At 42.9% G+C, this 25,232-nt stretch overlaps 1 protein-coding gene across 2 annotated transcripts in view; it reads left to right on the plus strand.

Annotated features, from left to right (window-relative positions):
• The window catches only part of LOC126470371 (vesicle-associated membrane protein 2), a 186,802-nt gene that overhangs the window by 119,972 nt on the left and 41,598 nt on the right, over positions 1–25,232 (plus strand). For both annotated transcript variants that reach the window (XM_050098188.1, XM_050098189.1), the window contains exon 2: positions 16,937–17,078. In XM_050098188.1, coding sequence (XP_049954145.1) covers positions 16,937–17,078 — 142 coding nt within the window. The remainder of the gene's footprint in view (positions 1–16,936; positions 17,079–25,232) is intronic.

Raw genomic sequence — 25,232 nt, forward strand, 5'->3', positions numbered from 1 at the left:
ATCGTTCGAAGGGAAAAAATATAGTAAACATGGGCTCTAAAATGTATACCTTAAGCACTTCTTCATCTCTGATAATGTGAAACAAATCTCTTCTATTGTAAAGTCTTTTCTTTACATATTTTAGGAGGAGGTAGTACGGACCAAAATAAGACAAAATTGGGTAGTAAACATGACTCTAAAATTCAATACTTTAAGAGCTATGAGCACTTGCTCAGTGTAAGTGATATGTTTTGCAGTAACGAAGATGAAAAAGTACTCATAGCTCTTAAGGTATGCACATTAGAGCCCATCTTACTAGATACTTTTGCTGCGAATGATCGTCATATCCCTGAATATTCACCAGTCATCCTGGAACACTGTGTATATTTCTCTTTTCTTAAACTGGTGTCACACTGTAATATGTACGCGATATCTGTGACCACTCAAAACACAATACCACAAGTTACAAAAAAAAAAAAAAGTGCTTAAAATAATTGACATTTACGATAAAGTAACGTTATCGGATTCGAAAGTAAGATCTTACCTTCTGAGTTATTAAAACAAAAGTTCTGAAATGCTTTGATCACACATAAATGAACCAGTGGACAAATTTATATGTTGAAATGAACGTCTAACACGATGGTATCGAAGCAGAATATTGTATAATGAAGACTAAAATGTTTAATTATGTGTACCAATATAATTCACAAAACAACTTTAGATTGTCGAATGAGTTAGCAAATGACACATATACGAATAAATTAAAGCTGAACTGAACCACAGCTGAAGACACTCTCCCGGCAGACTCTGTTCGAATATGGGAAAGGCCTAGCCCCTTCAGCTTTCAACTGTGCAGCTGTACATTGTATAGTTTTGGAACAACGAGGCGTCCTATATACAGGGAAAAAAGTACTCTGTTTCGCTGTTTACGAAGGCTCGCAGGATAGGGACGCGAAACTACTTACTAATGTCACTGACTCTGCTCGTTATAGATCTCTTCTTTAAGCTTTTTCTTGGCCTTTATCCCATATCTTCACGGGGGTTGCATGTTAATCTGAATTTGGCAATGTTAGTGCCAGGATTAGTAACCCATCTATTTGTGTCTAGTGTTACCCATGTGAAAATGTCGCAACGTTTTCGAAATGTATGCGGATCGTGTAACTTCGGAGGCGGGACGTTGATACTAGCCCAATATTTACCTAGTCGGATGCGGAAAACAGCCTAAAAATCACATTTAAGGTGACCAACACACCGGACTTAGTCGTTCATGCCCCGGACCGATTCGATCAAGGACAGACGCACCTCCCCCAAGCCAGGAAGCGCCGTACTAACTGGCGAGGCTATCCACGTTGGTACTGTTTGTTATAGAATAATGGAAGACATTTTTTGATCACGTATAATGGCCTTTTTGGACACCGAAAACCTCCTCTCTGTAGAACAACACGTATATCCGTACTCTCTGACTCTTTCCCAGCAAGATATCGGGAAGGCTGATCTCAAAGTCCAGCTTGTTGCCACATTGCTTTATTTCCGGAAAAATCTTCGATACATTCCCTCACTTTCACCTTGTAAGCAAAGTTTGTGTATATGAAAAATCGGTACACTGCCTACCCTCCACCACATATTGGCTTACAGGGAACAGGTACTGCGTAGCTGTGGGATTAAATTCAATTGATGATGAAGATTTGACACTCAGGGAAACGTCTTGGAATCCTAAAATGATGTTGTCTGGTCAGAAATACTCGCGTATTTCAATCCATATTCACGACAGACACTATGAGGCTAACATAAAACTTTCACATTCGAATACTAATTATTTCTAAGTGTGAGGCAGGCTCTGAAAAAAATAAATGGCTCTGAGGTCATCAGTCCCCTAGAACTTAGAACTACTTAAACCTAACTAGCCTAAGGACAACACACACATCTATGCCCGAGGCAGGATTCGAACCTGCGACCGTAGCGGTCGCTCGGGTCCAAACTGTAGCGCCTAGAACCGTTCGGCCACTCCGGTCGGCTGAAAAAAAAAATCTAAAATATTTTACAGGGCTATGAATTTGGTTTAGAAATTGATGTCACATCTAAAGTATGTTTGAATTATATTTTACCTCTAGATTTGTTTAAATTTACAGCGGAACAGAAAGGGTGTAAATAAATCCAAAAGCAAGCGTGAGACGACGTATGAGGCAGGCGCTGCTGGTGAACACGTCACTGGAGCAGCGCCGAGAGGCGGTGGTATTCGCTAGGGAGCGCACTGACATTTTCCTCGCTCGCTGCAGACGCGCACTGAAATTGGATTTTTCCGTCGTATTCTCGGGCTGATATTGGCCAGGAGAATGCTCGCTCTGTGACACCGAAACGCCACCGCCATGTGATACGAATTTCATCGACGGGTGTCGTAAATGGGAAGTTAAATCTCAGTGTCTTTCCGATACTCGTTCTCTTTCAAATAAATTGAACATGCTTTCAATGGTTCAAGGTAAGTCCAAGGTGAAAATTCGTCGTCGTATCAATGTAACACAGTGATTTTTACACCAAAAAGACTTCTCCGACATCGTTTCGTATAACGTTGTTCTAATGAGCAAATACAATCCCGAAAGGGTGGTTCTGAAACGTTTGTAAGTTTGTGGCTACACAGTCTTAATTAGACTAAAATAAAGTTTTTCGGTCACTATTTATTATATACGCTGGAATATAGGGAAATCAGAGGGCATCAAATCTACTGAATAGACAACAATTGTTACTTCAAATCAATTCACTATCGTATTGCCAAAGTGCCATAGCATGAAGATACATTTTCTTCAAGACAAATAATTCCTTTTTCCTTCGAAATCCAGGCCTTTCCTTGCGTATTTTTTCATTCAGTTTGTTCAGAATACCTGAGTAGCATTTTCATAAACCATACAGCGTCATAATTTCCATACAACAAAGGCGGCATGGAACAAACATCAAACTATTTGTATTTACAAATGATTAGCATTTCAGAGCATCGTTAGAAAATAGAGTAACAACATCTAGTACGAGGACTATTTTTTTTTTCAACACGCGGTCCCTCGCGAAATGGAAACCACAGTGAAAATAAAAAAAATGTTACATTTGCAATATTTACCTTCATCTTCCCGTTACTTCTCTACATAATCGCCGCTCCGACTTAGTCATTTGTCGTAGCGTTGTACCAACTTTCCAATACCCTCGTCATAGGAGGCAGCCACCTATGATTTCCACCAATTCCCTACGCTGGTCTGCAGTCGTTCTCTGTGATAAAATGCTGTCCTCATAGCGTGCGGTTCATGTGAACGAAGAGATCAAAATCAGAGGAAGCCGGATCCGGGCTGTGTAGTGGGTGATCGAACACTTCCCGTGTAATACACTGCAGGAGCGTCTTCTTCGTTGTTCCCGCTGCATGTGGCCGAGAACTGTCATCAGGAAGGAAGCATATAACAGTTAAGTTATGTGAGCTGCATGAAATCAGGCGAAACCCCTCAGATGGACTTCACACTCGGAGGGGGACGCTATTTTCTAGGCATCTTTACGTTCTCACTGTGCGATCAGAATGGAAAATTGCCACGAGATGTCATAGATGGGCGCACGAACGACACTACATAACACATCTGCTGTAAACTTCACTGGATTTTCACCATGGTTTTAATTTCGCGACCGGTCGCAGGTTGGAAATAAGTTAGCCCTCATGTAAGGAAAGATTGTGCCGCGTGCTTCTCGTTCCGAAATCGCATTTGAGTGTTGTTCGTTTGGGAGAAATTGATATACCCCTATAAAAAGGAGAAACGTCTGTGAGCGGAAGGATCGTGACCATTGCTGCTGGTATTGTTCACGACCCCACAGCTGTCATGCAAATATGGAATCGACGGATTCAGAAGAACCGTAATCAATGCTACTCAAGATCCCAACCGCCGCTGGCGACTAGGGACAAGTCCCGTACTCCACGACTGTCATTTGTGCTCAGATGATTCACGTGAAAAGGTTTCCTACGTGATTATGGCCGCACGATGGAAATTAACTGACTTTCAACGCGGAATGGTAGATGGAGTTAGACGCATGGCGTATTCCATTTCCGAAATCTTAGGGAATTAAGTATTCCGAGATCCGCAGTGTCAAGAGTGTGTCGAGAATACTAAATTTCAGGCATTACCTGTCATCACGGACAACACCGTGGCCGACGGCCTTCACTTAACGACCAAGAGCAGTGGCATTTGTACAGAGTTGACAGTGCTTCAAATGGTTCAAATGGCTCTGAGCACTATGGGACTTAACATCTGTGGTCATCAGTCCCCTAGAACTTAGAACTACTTAAACCTAACTAACCTAAGGACATCACACACATCCATGCCCGAGGCAGGATTCGAACCTGCGACCGTAGCAGTCGCGCAGTTCCGGACTGAGCGCCTAGTTGACAGTGCTAACAGACAAGCAACACTGCGTGAAATAATCGCAGAAATCACTGTGGGACTAGACGAACCTATCTGTTTGGACAGTGCGGCGAAATTTGGCGCTAATGGGGTATGACAGCAGACGACCGACGCGAGTGCCTTTGCCAACAATGCCTCTCCTGGGCTTTGGGCCATATCGGTTGCGCCCTAGACGTCTGGAAAACCATTGCCTGGCCCGATGAATCCCGATTTCAGTTGGTAAGAGCTGAAGGCAGGGTTCGAATGTGGTACAAACCACATGAAGCCATGGACCCAAGTTGTTGACAAGGCGCTGTGCAATCTAGTAGTGGCTCCATAATGGTGTAAGCTGTGTTTAAATGGAACAGATTGGGTCCTGTGGTCGTAACTAACCGGTAATTGACTGGAAATTGTTACGTTCGTCTGCTTGGAGACCATCTGCAGCCATTCATGGACTTCATGTTCCCAAACAGCTGTGTCATGTCAGCTCGCCCTCGATTCTTGAGGGTATGTCTAACACGGTAGGAGAAAAAGGCTCGCCAACAGCGAGCCACATAACAGCACTGCACACAAGAGTGCAGCACGTCGTCTTTTCAGATACCGGTTGTGCGTGCAGCCTCACGATGGACGTATTCGTGTTTGGAGTATAAGTGGAGGACGAATTTGCCAGATTGCATCACCGTCCTCGTACTGGACCAGTACCTGACGTGATGGTATAGTGAACCATTGCGTACACAACACGATCATCTCTGGCTTGCATAGACGGTAGTCTGAACAACAGTCTATACATTTCTGACGTGTTACGGCCTATGGCTATGGCCTGTCTTCGAGTTATCCGTGAAGATATGTTTCAACAAGATAACGCAAAGCCATACGTTGCTCATGCTGTCCTGAACTACCCCGAGCCAGAATGTGTGCTGTTGTTGCCCTGACCACCACGTTCTCCACTGAAAATATTTGGTCATGTGAGTTGTTCTACGCGCTTCAGTCTGGACCGCTATGGTCACAGGTTCGAATCCTGCCTCGGCCATGGATGTGTGTGATGTCCTTAGCTTAGGTAGGTTTAAGTAGTTTTAATTTCTAGGGGACTGATGACCTCAGATGTTAAGTCCCATAGTGCTCAGAGCCATTTGAACCATTTGTTGGTGAGAGGCTGACACGCTATCACTCGCCAGCCACTACGATCGATAAATTCCGACATAGAGTTGAAGTAACATGGGATGACGTACTGTTATCTGTTATCCAAGGTCAGCTCGTCGCTACGTCCAGCTGGGTTAGAGCCATTTTTGCTGCCAGAAATGACAGCTCCGTGTACTGTACTGCTTGACAAAACAAGTGGAGCACGCAGAAGACATGGTCGAAAGTCAGTGTTACTTTTAAAATAGTATAGATTTGTAATTCTCTGTGACAGATATACTGAGGTGACAAAAGTCATGGAATACCTCCTAATATCGTGTCGGGCCTCCTTTTTCCCGGCATAGTGCAGTAACTCGTCGTGGCATGTACTGAACAAGTCGTAGGAAGTCCCCTGCAGAAATATTGACCCATGCTGACTCTATTGCGCAAGTGTTGTCGGTGCAGGATGTTGTGCACAAACTGAGCTGTCGGTTATGTCCCATAAATGTTTCATAGGGTTAATATCAGGCGATGTGGGTCGCCAAATAATTCACTCGAATTGTCCAAAATGTCCAATCGCGAACAATTGTGGCCCGGTGACATGGCGTCATCCATAAAAATTCAATCGTTGTTTGGTAACATGAAGTCCTTGAATGGCTGCAAATGGTCTCCAATAGTCGAACATAACCATTTCTACTCAATGATCGGGTCAGGTGACCCGAGACCCAGTCCATTCCACGCAATTACAGCCCAAACCATTATAGAGAGACCACCAGCTTGCACATTGTCTTGTTGACAACTTGGGTCCATGGGTTCGTCGGGTCTGAGCCACACTGTAATCCTGTCATTAGCTCTTACCAATTGAAATCGGGAGTCAAATGTTTTCGGGTTTCCAGCTGAGTTAGTGACTGAATTTCTGGGCACTGATCTACGGTAGTGTTCTTCAGGTACTGCGAACGGTGGCACTACGTATGCCTGTGTCGTGGACTCCGACGACAATGACGTAAAAACTTTTATTCGCTGGGCTGTAGATTTAACTAAAATCAACAGATGTACATGTGATGTCTACGAGTTTTCCAGGTATGACTGAGAAACAGTGTGTTCTCACGTGTCTATCAGGGCTGACGGTTCCGTTTTTATCCGGTTAGAGTTCACGAAGAGAATGCGGGGAACACCACTGTTGCAGCGCTTAAAAAATGTTACGACCTACGCATGTAACTGATGAACGTTTGCGTGGATTCCAGTTCTAGGATTCCTGCTGTGCACTAGCTTGGAAGAAGCATAGGTTTAAATTACTCGCTTTATTTCAGATACAAATTTGTTTATAACTTCAACATACTTTCACACATTTGATTTTCGAATTGGTTCAGTTCTTGGAGTGGAACCTTTCAAGGTCTTTAAAGCCAAGATACTTGCGAACGCTGAGAGTTTTGAGCTGATGATCCATTGCGCCTGAGGTTAGCTCCATAGTTTAGAGAAAAACATCGTAACTGAGGAAGTGTGTAAGAAAGTTGGCTGAATGGAAGAGTGTTGTGGACATGGTTTGACGGTGCGTAGCATGGGAACGCAGCTGTCGGACAGAGGGAGTCAATGTGGCAGGTTATTGAGCGGCTGTCCTGCTGTGGACGCAGCGCTCAGGATCCGCCTCGCCCCTTCCTTTCATTAAGCCCGCGATCGAAGAACAAAGCCGCCATTCTAGATGGAGAACGCTGAATTGAATTTCTAGAGCTCTGTCGCCTGTTAGAATTCGAGTCTTCACCCTTAAATTCCGTCATTTAGCAGCCTTGCCGATGCCGCTCTAAGCCGCGTTTTTATGTACATCCTGTCCTGACAAAAGCTTTACTTTGTTCTTTATACTTTGTATGTTCACGGATTTTACTCTGGTGCTTCCATTCTCGAAGGAAGCGTTAACTATTCGCCAATTCTATATATGAAACTGGAATTGCATCAGAGATGTGTGGACTACACAGTGTTGAGTGTGACTTCCAAATTTTACAGAATATGTTAGCATAAGTGAGTTTAAACATAGGACTCAGAGCTGACTAAAACCGTGCTCCTTGATGTGGTGACGCAGATCCGGGGTCTGTGTTCCGCAGCCATTCACTAACAGGACGAAAACAGCAAATTATTGCCTATGGAGTGACATGACAAAATGTATAGCTAGTCTGGCACATTTTTCACCTCTGAGTACTGAACGCACTGTTGAGGCAGATATGGCGCAGCTGTTGAAAAGTTGGACACTACCCGACAAAGTCAACATTAGTTCCAGCCATAGCTGGAAAAAATCAGTCTCGTTCCACTTCAAAGCAATGCATATTGTTACCATAAAAGACGAGCAAGGAAGTGATGGCTTGAAATGTGTCTGCGGCCAGGCAAGACAGCTTCCGATACCCAAAATTTTAAGAAGGAGAAAAGGGTGATAGTGGCAAAGGGAATGTGGCGGAACGTGCTTGCACATTAAGACTCAATAAGTGGATGATTTGTATATTGCGGAAGATGGAACGCAATGATGAGGGGATGAGATTCGAGTATCTACCCTACATAGAAATCAGCAACATGCTCACAGTAAGTGTGCATAAATGTGTTATTAGGCAGCGATTTCTTTGATAATGTGAAATATATGAAGATGTACAAACTCTGTCAAACCTTCACAACTTTGTCGTTCAAAAGTAGGCCTCAAGATTAGTAAAGAGAATTTCAGAAAAAATATTGTATCTGTATGACAAAGAATCAGTTTTACGAAGTTAAATAAACGCAACGAAGTGAAACGAATGCATCAATGGAGATGAAATAAATAAAGGTGCAGTTACATGAAATGGTATCATTCGAAAACTTTAAATTACTCTAAACCTGCCATATAATTAATATGTCCACTCAAATCAAAATTGGTTTGTAAATGCTTAAGGCGACTTGTCATGATAAGCAGTAGATCCGAGGTCGAGTCTTGGATTGACAAAAGTTTTAATCTGGCAGGGAATATTCATTACTTTCATTGATTTTATCCGTGTTGATCCAGTCACTTAGTTTCAATTCATTTATTTCAGTTCATATATCCCTTGTAGCAGGCTAAGCACGGTCGTCCACCGAATACGTTCCCCCGTTGCTAAACCTCCGGTAGTAGTATTCAATAACTATAGATGGAAACATTAGCGGCAGTGGAAGTTTGGGCCAGGCATGGAGGCGCGTTCAGTCAGCTCTATGAGTCAGTTCTGTCGCAGTTACGGAAGAGTAATGACGATTTGCTTCCGTCTCACTCATGTCTAGCGCTGACAACTGTTCACAAGTTCCGTGAGTACCGCATAAGAAGTAAACAGTCATTGCGTTCACAATGGAATCCCAAATCTTGTGTTTGTAAGCCGCTGGTTGGTCATGGAAACACTCCAACAGCAACTTGTGCCCAGATTGTGACACGACCTTGTAACAAGGCTAACTTCTTCCACTCAAATCCATAATCTAGGAAGGTAACAGGTAGTACCATAGTGCTCGGTTGAAGACGTGTCCGTGTATATAATCTACACCTTGAGGTAAACGCGGCTGCAATAGTACAAGTTTTAGTACCCTATGGGACCGTTCTCCAAATAAGTAACGTAAAGTGGTCTATTTAAAGACATTTTAACGTTGAGAATGGATGCCTGATAAAGTATTTAATACATGTATAATGGTACAGGGCCTTGAGTCCCTCATAATCTGTGGTGGATAACTACCATCAGGGGGAGATGCGGCTCCGCCGATTTAAAAGTAAATTGCTCCAGCGGTAAAATTATCGGGAAAGAGAATGACACATCACTCCCAGTAGACAGTAAACCTAAAGAAAAAAAGACATATAGCGAAATACAAAAAAATACGAGTAATCGATAACGGCCAGAATGCACTTACGCTAAATACGGAGCGAACAGTAACGTCCAAAACACGTAAGAATCCAGTCATAGCTAAGCGTGGTGAAGAAGTGAATGCAAAATATCTAAATGTGTGCGCTCATCATTATCCGCCATAGTTGCAGAGATATAGCATCACAAGTCGCACATAGAAAATGTGAACAACACTAATAAACATATAAATATATATATCAAGCAGAGAGGAGACCATGGAAAGGCCTACTCGTACTCCGAGAAAGTAGTGTAAACTTCAGCTATAGGAAAAGCAATTTCCACTAGCAGGCACGCGCGCTTAGACATTCAAAGTCACAACGATAAAAACGAGACCAGATATGGAAAGAGAAGCTCATAGAAATAAAAACATAACACAAAATCATATAAAACGCCCAACACGAGTACAGAGTAGGGCAGAACTAAAATAAATAGAAATAAAAAAGGCATAAACCAAAGAAATAATTTAAAACCAGGGGAAAATGGAAGAACCAGTAGAGAAAAATTTACTACTGACAACACTAATAGCAAGCGATGACTAAGAAATAGCTCCTGTGAGAAAGACAACGCAAAAGACCAGAAAGCAGCACCCACATACCCAAGACAAGAACACAGCTTGTTCAGATAAAACGGACGTGTAATGACTTATTGCAAGTATATCAGTTAGCTACAATAAATGTAAACATAAAAAATTCAGATATGTTGAATAAGAAAGACCGCAGCGACTGTCAAAAATCATTATTCAAAGATACGACCGGTTTCGCAAACTATATTTGCATAAGGAGGTGTTTACAGTCAGTTCATAGAAGCGATTTGTTTAAAAGCCGGAAAAAGCACATTCCCCAACATTTTCATCAAGGTTTTTAAAATTTATAACTCGCAAATGCGCGTACGTCCGTCAACAGAAAATCGGGACTAAGGCCATCCCGAAACCCTCCACGTTGACAGCCTGGGGAAGAAGCGTTGCTTATTTGCCAGTATTAAACTAACCGTAAGCTGTAGCGTGGCGCATACATGGCTTTCCGCGTAGGCCACGCTACAGCTTACGGTTAATTTAACCCTAGAACACTAAAGAAGGGAAAACGTATATTATCATCATCAACCTACATAGGAAGAAAAGGTCATCGTAATAGAAGAAGAGAAGTCAGAGCTCGTACAGAAAAATTTAAATGTTCATTTTCCCTACGCACTGTTAGAGAGTGAAACGTTAGAGAAAAAGTGTCTACCTGGCTTTACTTAGTATTCTGGTGTAGCAACCTTCCTATAGACAACAGAAGCGTCTGCAAAAAATAGGGCCAACTTCATGCGATTATTTCCTCCTAAGAAAACTAAATATCTAAATTTCCATAAGAATTTCGGGTGTAGGTCAAATTTTATTCACCTGCGTTGCAGTTAAGAGTAGTTTAGCCATCTAAGACTCTGCTCCGAAATATGCTTCAGCAGTGGTTAACTATTTAGTGACCGTAAACTTAGTCCAATTAAGGAGATAATCTTTGATAATATTCTCAGCACTATAAACTGTAAGTGCAAAAGACCAATGAAGAGTTGCTAACAAGTAAAAAATCATGACAGCTGCGTGATATAAATCAGTCTTCATTTGCACGTTGATGCTGGCCGGAGTGGCCGAGCGGTTCTAGGCGCTTCAGTCTGGAACCGCGCGAGCGCTACGGTCGCAGGTTCGAATCCTGCCTCGGGCATGAATGTGTGTGATGTCCTTAGGTTAATTAGGTTTAAGTAGTTCTAAGTTATAGGGGACTGATGACCTCAGCTGTTAAGTCCCATGGTGCTCAGAGCCATTTTTTGCACGTTGATTTGTCTTGTACTCTATGGTGACTAGTCATTGGATAGCTAGATGCACATATACTGATGGCGGTAGTGTTGCGAACACAAGGTATAAAAGGGGAGTGCATTGGTGGAGCTGTCATTTGTGGGGTTCAAATGGCTCTGAGCACTATGGGACTTAACTTCTGAGGTCATCAGTCACCTAGAACGTAGAACTACTTAAACGTAACTAATCCAAGGACATCACACACATCCATGCCCGAGGCAGGATTCGAACCTGCGACCGTAGCGGTCGCGCGGTTCCAAACTGTAGCGCCTAGAACCACTCGGCCACTCCGGCCGGCTGTCATTTGTGCTCAGGACAAGTATCCCTATAGACAGTGCGCCGAAGTCCCGTACTCCACGACTGTCATTTGTGCTCAGATGATTCATGTGAAAAGGTTTCCTACGTGATTATGGCCGCACGATGGAAATTAACCGACTTTCAACGCGGAATGGTAGATGGAGTTAGACGCATGGCATATTCCATTTCCGAAATCTTAGGGAATTAAGTATTCCGAGATCCGCAGTGTCAAGAGTGTGTCGAGAATACTAAATTTCAGGCATTACCTGTCACCACGGACAACACAGTGGCCGACGGCCTTCACTTAACGACCGAGAGCAGTGACATTTGTATAGAGTTGACAGTGCTAACAGACAAGCAACACTGCGTGAAATAATCGCAGAAATCAATGTGGGACGAGACGAACGTATCTGTTTGGACAGTGCGGCGAAATTTGGCGTTAATGGGGTATGACAGCAGACGACCGACGCGAGTGCCTTTGCCAACAACGCCTCTCCTGGGCTCTGGGCTATATCGGTTGGGCCCTAGACGTCTGGAAAACCATGGCCTGGCCCGATGAATAACGATTTCAGTTGGTAAGAGCTGAAGGCAGGGTTCGAATGTGGCACAGACCACATGAAGCCATGGACCCAAGTTGTTGACAAGGCGCTGTGCAATCTAGTAGTGGCTCCATAATGGTGTAAGCTGTGTTTAAATGGAACAGATTGGGTCCTGTGGTCGTAACTAACCGGTAATTGACTGGAAATTGTTACGTTCGTCTGCTTGGAGACCATCTGCAGCCATTCATGGACTTCATGTTCTCAAACAGCTGTGTCATGTTACTGGGCCACAATTGTTCATGATTGATCTGAAGAACATTTTGGACAATTCGAGCGAATGATTTGCAAACCCAGATCGCCCGACATGTCCCCCTTCGAACATTTATGGGACGTAATTGAGAAGTCAGTTCGTGTAAAACATCTTGCACTGGCAACACTTTCGCAGTTATGGACGGATATACGGGCAGCATGACTCGATTTATCTGAAGGGGACTTCCAACGACTTGTTGAGTTCATGTTACGTCGAGTTACTGCATTTCGCCGGGCGGAAGGAGGTCCGACATGTTATTACGAGATATCCCATGACTTTTGTCACCTTCGTGTAGATTATTGTCGAACTGTACTTGCTAAAATGTCATAAATCTGCTATACTCAGTTCGTGAATGAGCAATATCTTACTCATGCTGATGGTATAGAGAACATCATGCTGATGAGATCGGCGTCAGTCGGTTTGTCGTGTCCCGTTGGTGGTGCGGATAAAGAAGCAGCGACGGCGCTTTGGATATTGAAAAGGGTGATCAAAAAATTTCCGTTCGGAGGCCGTACTACCAGAATCAGTATGTCGATTAGGCAAAGTCGCTATGAGTATTGGTGCAATCATCACACCGACGCACCAGGTTGAAGGTACCCGTTTGGTAAAACAAATTTGCATTGGCAGAGATCAGTAGCGGATGGCGGGTGCTCGAATGCCCCCCACTTGTTCGCAATGGATGAGGCTGGCCTCCCAGATCGACAGGCGTCTTGTCTCGCACCGCGACCATCACGGAACTTGGCGCACCCTTCCAGAACGGGGAAGTTCGACAGACATGCTGCCCCATACACATTCTTCACGCTCCGATGGATATCTACCAGTGTTTGTCCTTTGGCAGCCAAGAAAAGAATAACAGCACGTTGGTCCTGTTTGGACACTATTCGTAATGACGTGGCCATAGTCAACGTTTCCGCATTTACCGCAAACATGTCTGAAAGACACGAATGCCACACTAATCCCTAGCCTACATGTCGTTGCTTATATGCGACACGCTGTGCTGCATGTACGCTGCAACGCCCTAGACAGTAACTTTTTGATCGTCCCTTATAAGAGTGTGGTTACGCCACTACTGCAGTTGTTATCTTTCCGTGGTGTAATCCAGCTAGAAGGTGTCGAGCCTTCTCTACTGCCACAATGTTCTTCTGAGTCTATCTCGTCAACACGCATTCTGTTGCACGACAATCAACTGTCTGTGTGATCTGTCGGTATGATGCTCTTATCTTCGTTTTGCCAATGATTCAATTTTTCTCACAGTCTGAAATATGGCGATAAGCTGTATGTGCACAGCCTCTGCGCATACTGTGCTGCAATCTTCATCCGAAAAGTTTCAGTAACATTAGACACATCCATCAGTCATCATGTACTCTCAACATACTCCATCTGCAGATACTGCTTTTTTTCTATACTGAAAATACTAGAAATAAACGCACATAACGATTAAATTTTAATCAAAATATCCCACAGCCATGTAAATACTGGAGTATAAGTTTGGTGGCGTTCGATAAAAACGTTCATTGTGTAGAGCTTCTTATTTCTGTAAATGCACGTTTTGATCGAATCTGTTGCTGAAACAAGCGCTCTACGTTTGCATTCGGACCGTTATTACCATTTAAACGTTACTGAAACGAGAAAGTTTGATCTCTTAAAAGTACTGCATATTTTACAGCGGATGAAAACGCCATGCGAAATTATCTTTTCGTAGTACAGCATAGATATTGAACACCCGGAAAGTATGTTGTTTAATCATAGTGTAGTATGGACATTGGCATGGTGATTTTCCTGGTGGATAGGAACTTTAAACTCGGTTGTCACATTAGCGCTGTTTCAGAAGAGTGTACTGTAGCAGGAGTTTCCCGTCCTTCTGTAAGAATTGTCGAACTAGATTTCCATTTTATTAAATTTCCACTAAGTTCTGTTTGGTTCCGATGAAATTTGAATGAACTTCTACAGTTACACAGGATGATTTGGATCCATGGATGCAAATTGTGGAGTTCGATCCCTGAATGGATAAAGAACAAATGAGTTGCAGTGGATATATTTCCAGAAACGCAAGGTTCCCATGGCTGAGTCTATTTCCTTTAAAGGGCCAGAACATTTAATGGACTAACCACTTATTTTCCTACTATATGTCGGGTACGCTGAATCCCTGTGGGATGGTGGCCATGAATCACCAGTACCGGTTCAGCCCGCGTGTGTAGGCAGTGATTGCTGGCTGCGGCCTCGTGGGAGTGGTCGTTCTGCCACGACGCTTTACAGGCGAGACGTGCGGTGACTGCACTGCACTGCAGGACACTGCCTTTGGCGTTATGAAGCGTCGATGGCTTAATATGGTGGTTCTCAGCCGCCAACCACCATACTGCGAAGTCATCTCGAGCAGGTTTGATGCTCGATGTATCGGACATGGCAGTCCAGTCACATGATCTTCTCGGTGGCAGGACTTCAGCCATTTAGACTCTCAGCCATGAAAGATCTTCCTACATGTACAGATACTAGAATTGCTCATACTGTCTGTGATATGATTTTATACAGGTTAGCACATTTGAGCCAGTGCGACGTTTACATAATAAATACCTGTAGTCCCATACGGGGCAGTTCGATCACCTCCATTAGGCCACATAAGAAGGATGTCACCTACTCGTAACCTGCTTACAGGGTGTTGCATGGATAAATAAAACGGCTTCCAATGTAGAGATAATAAACGGGGTGGTCAGAAACAGTCCGAAAATCTTGTAAGGATGTTACAGGGTAGATTGTGCTGAGAGATAGTTGTTAAGAAAAAAATTCGGTATGCTGCGCCGTTTCCAAGTTAATTAGCACTTAAGTTAGCCAATCAGGCCGTTGCGCCCGCTAATTCAAACGTCCCGCGTGATACAATTAGTGTCAGTTGTTCTCATCATGGATGGGCAACCGGCAGCCCAATGACTGGGTCTGGCCAGCGATCGATTTCAATCCGGCACGTGGAAGAAATTCGTGGGAGAGAGAGAGAGAGACAGAGAGAGAGAGAGAGAGAGAGAGAGAGAGAGATAGGCGCTCACATTGTACTCCTCTGTGACGAATTTTCGGATATTTGCCCTTCTCTTGTTCGCATTATTCTAGTTTGGCTTCTGTGCAATACAGCCGGTATATGCAGACTTCAAGCGATTTAGACATTAAAACTTTTTAAAATGGAAGAAGAAATGATGACTTCATTTATTTAGTGTTACAGAAACAATCCATGCGTATGCGATCAGTCACCAAAAGTATTTATGGACAAATATTTAAAAAATGCTCGTGGATATTAACACACTAAATTTTAGACACCCTAATGACCTGTGTGGGACAAAAAATCGCAAAGGTACTCGTAACTCCTTATCAAGTTTGATTACCTGTCTCATTGCCTTATTTTATTTTTCTATTCTTTCTCGCATTAAGATTAGTAAATAATCCTTATCCAAAAAATGGTTCAAATGGCACTGAGCACTATGGGACTTAACTTCTGAGGTCATCAGTCCCCTAGAACTTAGAACTACTTAAACCTAAGTAACCTAAGGACATCACACACATCCATGCCCGAGGCAGGATTCGGACCTGCAACCGTAGCGGTGCGCGTTTCCAGACTGTAGCGCCTAGAACCGCTCGGTCAGCCTGGCCGGCCATCCTTATCCATTGTGGATATATTAGGCCACTGCACTTGTTGAAACTGAAGGCAATTTGTAATGAATTAGCTGCAACCAACTGCCTTTATGAGCATTTATTTTTTCATGATGACATTTCAAGATGCCCAGCAACCTAGCTTCATATGTTTACATTTATTTAGATATCGTGAACATCACTTTTTTACTAACGGCGTTGGAGAACTGTGCAACGGAAATTTCTAAGACATCTATTGTAAAGCATCCTAAGTAAAGAAACGCATAAATAAATATAAACCTCTGAAAATGGGATGAACTTAAAATGATGATATCTCAAATACGCTTTTTTTGAGGCATAATTTTGCTAGCGCGGACCGTAGGTATATGGGTACGATTCATATCCGCGTGGTATCCCGCAAACATTGTCACGGGAGCAATGATTTCGACTTTAGAAGCGTTGCTGTCACGTCAGGTGACGAAGCGGCCTTCGAGCTTAAGGACGTATGTGAATCAGGCCCGCGGGTCACCAAGGGTTGCTCATGCCTGGCGTAGATGATAACGCACGAGACTGCTGACCTTAGGCTCAGGTTCGATCCATACTACGGTTCCATGTCCAGTTTTTTAATCGCTGTCATGTTTAGTTTTCGGAAAACAAACGAAGGACACGTTTGGCGACACCGTCTGTGGCGGACCGTTCGATTCTGCGAGCGCAACGGCCTGACTGGCTGACTTCAATTCTAATTAACAGCGCAACGTATGAAATTTTTTCTTATCAATTATTTCGCAGCTCAACGTACATTTCAACACACTCTTACAAGCTTTTCAGGGTGGGAGGCATTACACGCCCGCGTACTTCCTTGCAGGAATAAGCAGCATTCAGGGAAACATAACTCGCTCTGTTCGTCCACGAGATCCAGAAGCAAGCAAATAGAGTCTCCCTCGCTCCTCGGAAGGCCGCTGACAGGTACGGGGTGCTTCGTGTTGCAGGTCTGCCGAGGGAGCGCCCGCAGCGCCAGGAGGTGCCGGCCTGACGCCAGGGGAGGATGGCGCCATCGTGGGCGGGCCCAGGACCCCGCAGCAGATAGCCGCGCAGAAGAGGCTCCAGCAGACACAGGCGCAGGTCGACGAGGTGAGCACCTGCTCTGTCAAGATACTACAACATTCTCCTTCACTGATCTTACTCTTGGATCACTAAACATTAAAACGGCATGTGTTCAAATCTTTCGGTCCAACGGTTTTTAATGCGTGGATCATGCTATTCTCCTGAGCAAAATAGGCTTTTCATTTTTACTGAAAGAGTCAGGATGTGGACTGAGGCACGCCTAACAGAACGAAAATAGAATATGTCATTTAAGGGTGCAGATGGAATACTAACTTCATCATAGTGACATACAGTAAGCACGGGAGTACAGTGAAGCTCTGTGCACAGTCCCATGTTGTTTCCTATTTTAATAAATAGTCTCCCATTCTGTGCAATAACTGTGCGAATAATTTCCTTCGTTGCACACAATGCGCCCCAATTTGTTGAAAATACAGCAGACAGCAATACAGTGATATGTACAAACAACTTTTTCATGAATGTCCAAAAATGGTTAAGTTGCAATGAACTTGCTTCAAGCTTAAAAAAAAAAAGAATTTTTTTTTTGCATATACGGGGTGTCTCTCCTAAGGGCCATCAGGCGCATTATCCCTAATGTTTTGGCAGGTATTTGCAATTTCGTTTCTGCAACGTGTAACTGGAGTCAGCCCAAACAAATAATATTCATCACGTCTTTCAGGCGACGCCCAGCGTTGACGGAAAGCGTCGGTTTGTTTCCCACTACAAACAAAATGACTTCTGAACCGAATTTTTTATTTGGTAGAGCGGTTCCTAATACGTCTGCTGCGATGTTCGCTTTATCGATATATGTTAACAGGGGCAGTAAAACACGAGGCGACACCGCCCTGGCCCGCGCTGACTGCTCCTCCATGCAGAAGCGCTGCCCAGTCGCTCTGGGGTACTATTTATTCTACGTGTTGTACTGTTTCCGTTAATACATATAGGCAGAAACGACTAACACACTTGACCAATTTGGGACCGCTCTGACGAATGGACGCGTAAAAGTCCGATCTAAAAATAATTTTGTTTCTGCTGGGAAACAAACCGACGCTTTCCGTATGAAAGACGTGATGAGTATTATTTGTTCGGTCTGTTCAAAAATGGTTCAAATGGCTCTGAGCACTATGGGACTTAACTTCTGAGGTCATCAGTCCCCTAGAACTTAGAACTACTTAAACCTAACCTAAGGACATCACACACAGCCATGCACGAGGCAGGATTCGAACCTGCGACCGTAGCGGTCGCGCGGTTCCAGACTGTAGCGTCTAGAACCTCTCGGCCACCTCAGCCGGCGTTCGGTCTGTCTCCAGCTACAAGTTGCAAAAATGAAATTGCACGTATCTGCCTAAACACCAGAGAATATGCGCCTGAAAACCCATAAGAGAGACACCTGGCATAGTTCCACGGACTCAGTACGTATAAGAAGACCTAAGTCTAAAATTTGAATATTAAAAAATACTGCTAATTCTTGGTCTTGCACGCCGAAAGAACTCTAAACTCTCCGAGCCATATTCTTGATCTGTCTAGAAGTCAGCATGATTTGCCTTGCAAGTAACGGCATCAGCTACCTTTTTAAAGATGCCGATGGAAGAGCATACTCATAATATTTCCATTCATTCCAGACACATATTTTCATTTATTGAGCTAATCGGGCCGTGGCAAAAGAAATCTTCACTCTTCAGAGGAGAGCAAATTGAATTACGAGTGGACTCCAAACTTGGTACTTACAATACCACGAGATCGAAACGTATCTTGCACAGCAGTTCAAAAATATAGAGTGTAGAGCGTATAGGAGTTTATTACAAGAGCAAAAATGTGCTGAATACACTTCAATTAGATATCAAAAGTCTTGCTAATTTAAAACCACTATGTAAGAACCAATTGAAAAAATATTTTTCACGTAAAAATCTTTTTATTTGCTTCCTGAATCTTTTTAATGTGGTTAAGTCAGTCCATATTTTCCATTGTATTGCGAGTTTTTTAGTACACATATTGTTGTAATTTCAATCGCACGCTAACTGGCATGTATCAAATCATTAACACGTTCTAATGTTCAGTACTAGGACATATGTTAATTAATCTTATGACTTAAGCCGTAGGTCATGATAGTGGGATCACTGTAATTACGACAGTTTAAGCACACAGCCATTATGAATATTCAAATGGCCCTAAGCACTAAGCACTATGGGACTTAACATCTGAGGTCATCAGTCCCCTAGACTTAGAACTACCTAAACCTACTAACCTAAGGACATCACACACATCCGTTCCCGAGGCAGGTTATGAATATTATAGATTTCTGTTATAAGTCGTTATCCTAGCAACATTGCAGTTCTATCCTGTAAGACCAGACTGGTTCCGTACGTTAACGTTTCACTGGCTGACTGGATCAACTCAAATCGTATTAATAAGCAAATCATATTAATACAAAGAAGTGAAAGATAATCTTCAATGACGTCAAAGTTAATTACTACATTAATGATCGGAATATTTTATTCAAAGTGGACGGAGATACAAGGGTAGACTACAAGGAAATAATAATTATTCCACAGCTACACCAACATCAGAAAATCAGCACTTAATAGGGCTGCAGACAAAAATATCCTTATCTGCTGTACAAGGATGTGGGGTATCACCATTTTGGTTCCGAATGTTTTACAATGAGTTTCTTAATATTTGTAGCAATCGGGAGGGGTTGATTCCTAATATAGGAACAAGACGAAAAATCCTTGTGGACGTACGTTGCACACTGCATCGTTGCTGAGCCAGAGCGGTTGAGGGCATACAGTGGCCTTGCCAAAGGAGACGCTCAAACTGTTGGCCGTCAGGACCAATGCATGCGTGGCAACTTCTCACCCAGGGGCAGCGAATCCGCCCGATGGTACTTAGATGCAGTTGAACAGCTCCACAGGTGCTATGCATATGCTGTTCCAAATCGTTGTCGCTAGCCAAAGTACATTACACATTTGATATGTTCAAATGGTTCAAATGGCTCTGAGCACTATGGGACTTAACATCTGTGGTCATCAGTCCCCTAGAACTTAGAACTGCTTAAACCTAAATAACCTAAGGACATCACACACATCCATGCCCGAAGCTGGATTCGAATCTGCGACCGTAGCAGTCGTGCGGTTCCGGACTGAGCGCCTAGAACCGCTAGACGTCCGCGGCCGGCATTTGATATGTTATCAGAAACATTCGTCCATAGGATTACAGTCAGGAAACGGAACTGGCCACTGTACTGAACTCCGAAATCCGATCCACCGCCACCGCAATTAAAAAAAAATAATAGGTATACAAACTGCACTGCGCTGTGGCGCATCGTTCAAGAGCCACTGGTCGCTGAATTTTTAAGTAGAACAGACAGCACGATTGACGAGAAGCGTACCATTGATATTATTAGGATCTGCCCATCTGTGAGTGCTTTTGTAAGTTTATGATGTAATTTCGTTCAAACGAGGCCCCATCATTGAAGAAAATGTTTCTGTAAGGTCATTTTGTCATACTTTGTGCAATTGACGTACGTACATAAAATAAATGTGCTTGTTATTGTCGTAGGAATCGCACCCCTACGTTAGTTTCAAATTCTTGACACATCCGAGGCTATACACTATGCTATGTAGAAATTCTCGGAAATCAGCAAATCACAAAGAGTGCTACATATCTTTAGTTTCGCAGATGATTCACGTATCAAATAAGTGTGTGGAACAAATATAGAATTCTCCGTAGGCTTTCCCAGCGTAGTAAGTCTTGGAAGTCTATTCGGGTTTGTATTGTGATGAGCCAGTTTCTCGGCCACCATTGACCAGACGTTTTCAGTTGGTGAGAGATCTGGAGAAAGTGCTGGCCAGGGCAGCAGTCGAACATTTTCTGTATCCAGAAAGGCCCGCACGGGACCTGCAACATGCGGTCGTGCATTATCCTGCTGAAATGTAGGGTTTCACAGGGATTGAATGAAGGGTAGAGCCACGGGTCGTAACACATCTGAAATGTAACGTCCACTGTTCAAAGTGCCGTCAAGGCGAACAGGAGGTGACCGAGACGTGTAACCAGTGGCACCCCATACCATCATGCCGGGTTACGCCAGTATGGCAATGATGAATACACGTTTCCAATGTGCGTTCACTGCGATGTTGCCAAACACAGATGCAACCATCATGATGCTGTAAACAGAACCTGGATTCATCCGATAAAATGACGTTTTGCCATTCGTGCTCCCAGGTTTGTCATTGAGTACACCATCGCAGGCGCTCCTGTCTGTGATTCAGCATCAAGGGTAACCACAGCCATGGTCTCCGAGCTGATAGTCCATGCTGCTGCGAACATCGTCGAACTGTTTGTGCAGATGGTTGTCGTCTTGCAAACGTCCCTATCTGTTGACTCGGGGATCGAGACGTGGCTGCACGATCCATTACAGCCATGCGGATAAGATGCCTGTCATCTCGACTGCTAGTGATACGAGGCCGTTGGGATCCAGCACGGCGTTCCGTATTGCCCTCCTGAACCCACTGACTCCATATTCTGCTAACAGTCATTGGATGTCGACCAATGCGAGCAACAATATCGCGATACGATAAACCGCAATCGTGATGGGCTACAATCCGACCTTTATCAAAGTCGGAAACGTGATGGTACGCATTTCTCCTCCTTACACGAAGTATCACAACAACGTTTCACCAGGCAACGCCGGTCAACTGCTGTTTGTGTATGAGAAATCGGTTGGAAACTTTCCTCATATCAGCACATTGTAGGTGTCGCCACAGGCGCCAACCTTGTGTGAATGCTCTGAAAAGCTAATAATTTGCATATCACAGCATCTCCTCCCTGTCGGTTAAATTTCGCGTCTGTAGCACGTCATCTTCGTGGTGTAGCAATTTTAATGTCCAATAGTGTATAAAAAAATATTTTTTCAACATTTACCAAGTACCGCATCTTGCCCTATAGTGAGGGCAAGATGGGGTACACAGGTGGGGCCAAGGTGGGTTGCCCCAATACTGTACAAGCCAAAGGTTATTAAATGATTCAGTGAACACAGGTTTACAAATTTATAAAAGATTTATTTTAATATCTAATGAAAATGCATGAAGTAAACATTATATGATGTTAAAGTTCAGTAACTATTAACTTTAAAATATTAACTTTAAACATTAACTTTAATTACTAAGGATAACTCCAATAACTAAATACAAATTATCTTTTTAACATTGTATTGCGAAGAAATTATATAAATAGGCTGCTAACTTAAAAAAGTAATTGTAACATTAATTTCAATACCTAAAACACTGCATGATAAAAAAGATAAATTAGTTACTCAAAATATTAACTTCAATAGGCCTAACTAAAATAATTCTTGTTAGTGGAGGATAAAGATGTTCAATCATTTTTACTTTAATCACTAGTAGGTTTATTTTACTGTTCTTCAGTTATCATCATCTTTCTGAAAGCAAAACTCACAGACATGATGTACCTCGGCATCCTTGTCCTGTTCTCCTGCACATGAACAGTGAGCCCACTTTTTACAAGAGATGCATGTCACCCATCCTTCTGTTGAATGCAAGTAGAAATAGCCGCAATACAGGCATGCAGTATCATCTTCTTCTGATGTGCATTCTTCTAAATTTTTCCTTTTTTTTTATCTTCTTTGCCAAGTTTGTCATTGGTTTTTTATTTTTCCCACATTTTCCTGTACAAACAAAGAGGGATTCTTTAACATTCTTCTCAGGTGCACTCTTTCCTTCTTGTTCCCTCTTTTTGCCAGGCTTAACTTTACTTGCACTCTCCAGAAGCGGTCTTTTGTAAGGGGACCTAGTAACAACAACAGTTTTTCCTTTTTTGTGGTCTGTTTTTTGTATGTTTTTCTTTCCGACATGAGGGATCACGACAATTTGTTCAGGTGAAACAGCAAATGACCTTAATTGATTGGTGTTATTCTCAGAAGCCTGCTTGTTTGTAGTGTGGTACTTGCGGTTATTATCATCCCAAAATGAGCATCCAAGGCTTAGGCCAACAGCAAGAGCATCTTGCTCTTTAGGACCAGCTTGGTTGTCAGGACCATCGCTTGTCTCTGGCATAACTTGCTTATGTGAGTCAACTTGTAGCTAAAGGAGTGTCTGCAGTGAGAGAAACTTCAAACACTGAATATGGGAAGATGTTTGGTTCGAAAGGACAAATTCCTGTCTTTTTGAAACCATTTATGGCAGTCAACATGGTTGCAGCTCTGAGAAAAGTTTTGCCCAAAATCTCGGCAATCTGAAACATGGTAACAACTTTACCAGGATTTGATCTTAGCCAGTTGGTTAGCTCTTGATCATAGTATGGGCTGAGGGGCTTCATGAATGAAACATCTAGGGGCTGAAGCCTGTGGGTACAATGGTGCGGAAAACAGAGGATGACCACACCATTATCCCTTGTTCTATCAATTATAATCAGGCTCTGCATATGGGTTGAATGCCCATCCAACACTAACAGCACGAGCTTCTCTTTGGTTGCTTTAGAAAATTCAATGAATTTGTTGAACCATTTCTCAAAAATTTCTTTCTGCATCCAACCAGAGACATGACATTCTGCCCACATTCCAGGTGTACAATTGTTAAGTAGTTCTGGCTTCATTCGCTGGTGAGGATGCACTAACATGGGCAGCGTAAAACCTCTAGCTGCATTCATGCAAAATTCAACAGAAACAGTTTTCCTTCTTTCGGCAGATGATAATGAGCCAATTTGTTTTTTCCCTTTTGATGCCAATATCTTGGAAGTGTTCTTTGAAACAGTAGAAATCCCACTTTCATCACAATTATAAATTTGATCTGCTGTAAATTTGTGCTGGTCACATAGTTCCCCAAATAAACCAAAGAATTTGGACACATTAACTTTGTTAAAAGCCATCTCTCTAGTTGCAGAGGTCTGCTCTGGTTTCCTAAGTGATAAACCTGGGTTTCTTTGCAAAAATCCCCTCAGCCAATCCTTTCGGCTGATTCTTTGGTCTGGATAAAATTATGCTGCTTGTTATTTCTCACAGCTAACTGGTATGGCAGCCGCTTTACATCACTACCAGTCAAACAAAAACAAACGCCTTTCCACATTCTTTATATAAATAACTAATTCTTGTTATTCTTCAGAGCTAAATACACTTTTGTAAGGTCTCAGTTGATCCTTTACAGCAAAAGATTCACCTTTGTCAACTTCATTAGATTCTGATTTGAATTTTTTTACCTTATCTTCAAGAGTTGTTTGAGGCACCTGAAATGCCATTGCTGTTTGATAATAACCCATTCGGCCATTGACTATTTCAGTGACAACATTTTTCATAGCTTCGTCACTCCATGAATCCCTCTCTGTTTTCCTTTTATATGTCTGAACCATTTTCTGGAAATAAACAATATAATTAGGTTTCTTGCATTATGTGTTATGTCATGTGGAGCACCCCATCTTGCCCTCACACTGCATACCCCGTCTTGCCACCAGGGACCATTTTTAGGTTAGGTTAACATTATAGCACAAAGGATCTATTCAATTAGTTATTGCATGCATTAATTTATCACTGAAAAGCGGCTTTTTCAATGATAATACTTGGGAGTACGAGAAACAATTACTTCTCTTACCTTTTCACGTCTGAAAACGACAAAAAATTACATCAGCACAGACAAAAACACATTTTAATGTATACTCTCTGAATGGTTTGCTCAAAATGGCTGCCAGCACTGTCAGCCACTTGCATAGCAACAGCCTACTAATTCAACTATTTGCCGTTAGGTTGCGACATCTGCCTTGGCAGCACTTACAAGAACCCCATCTTGCCCTCCACCCCATCTTGCCCCGCTCTCCCCCATGATAGTAAAAACATTCAAATCAACTTCCTTCTGACAATGCATATTTTCTGTGACAAATGATAATAATTTTACTCGCTAAGTTATTTCCGACTTATTGCAGTTTAGCAATGGAGTGAGCAAAATCAAGCGGAGTTACGTAATTGTCAGGTATTCTTGAGAAACTAACATGTTACTTGCGAATGGCCAAACAGATGGAAATGATAAGGAGACAGCACAGATTTACCAGTAATTTGTGCTTGCAGGTAGCGCCACCTGAAGTTTAAGAACAGAGAGAAGTAACTGAGTTGTTGAAGGGGATTCTTATTTGAGAGAAGTTAGATTCCAGTCTGAGTCACCCATATTGCTTCTAGTTTTCCAT

This window comes from Schistocerca serialis, chromosome 3 (assembly GCF_023864345.2).
Source record: "Schistocerca serialis cubense isolate TAMUIC-IGC-003099 chromosome 3, iqSchSeri2.2, whole genome shotgun sequence".
Lineage (NCBI taxonomy): Eukaryota > Metazoa > Arthropoda > Insecta > Orthoptera > Acrididae > Schistocerca > Schistocerca serialis.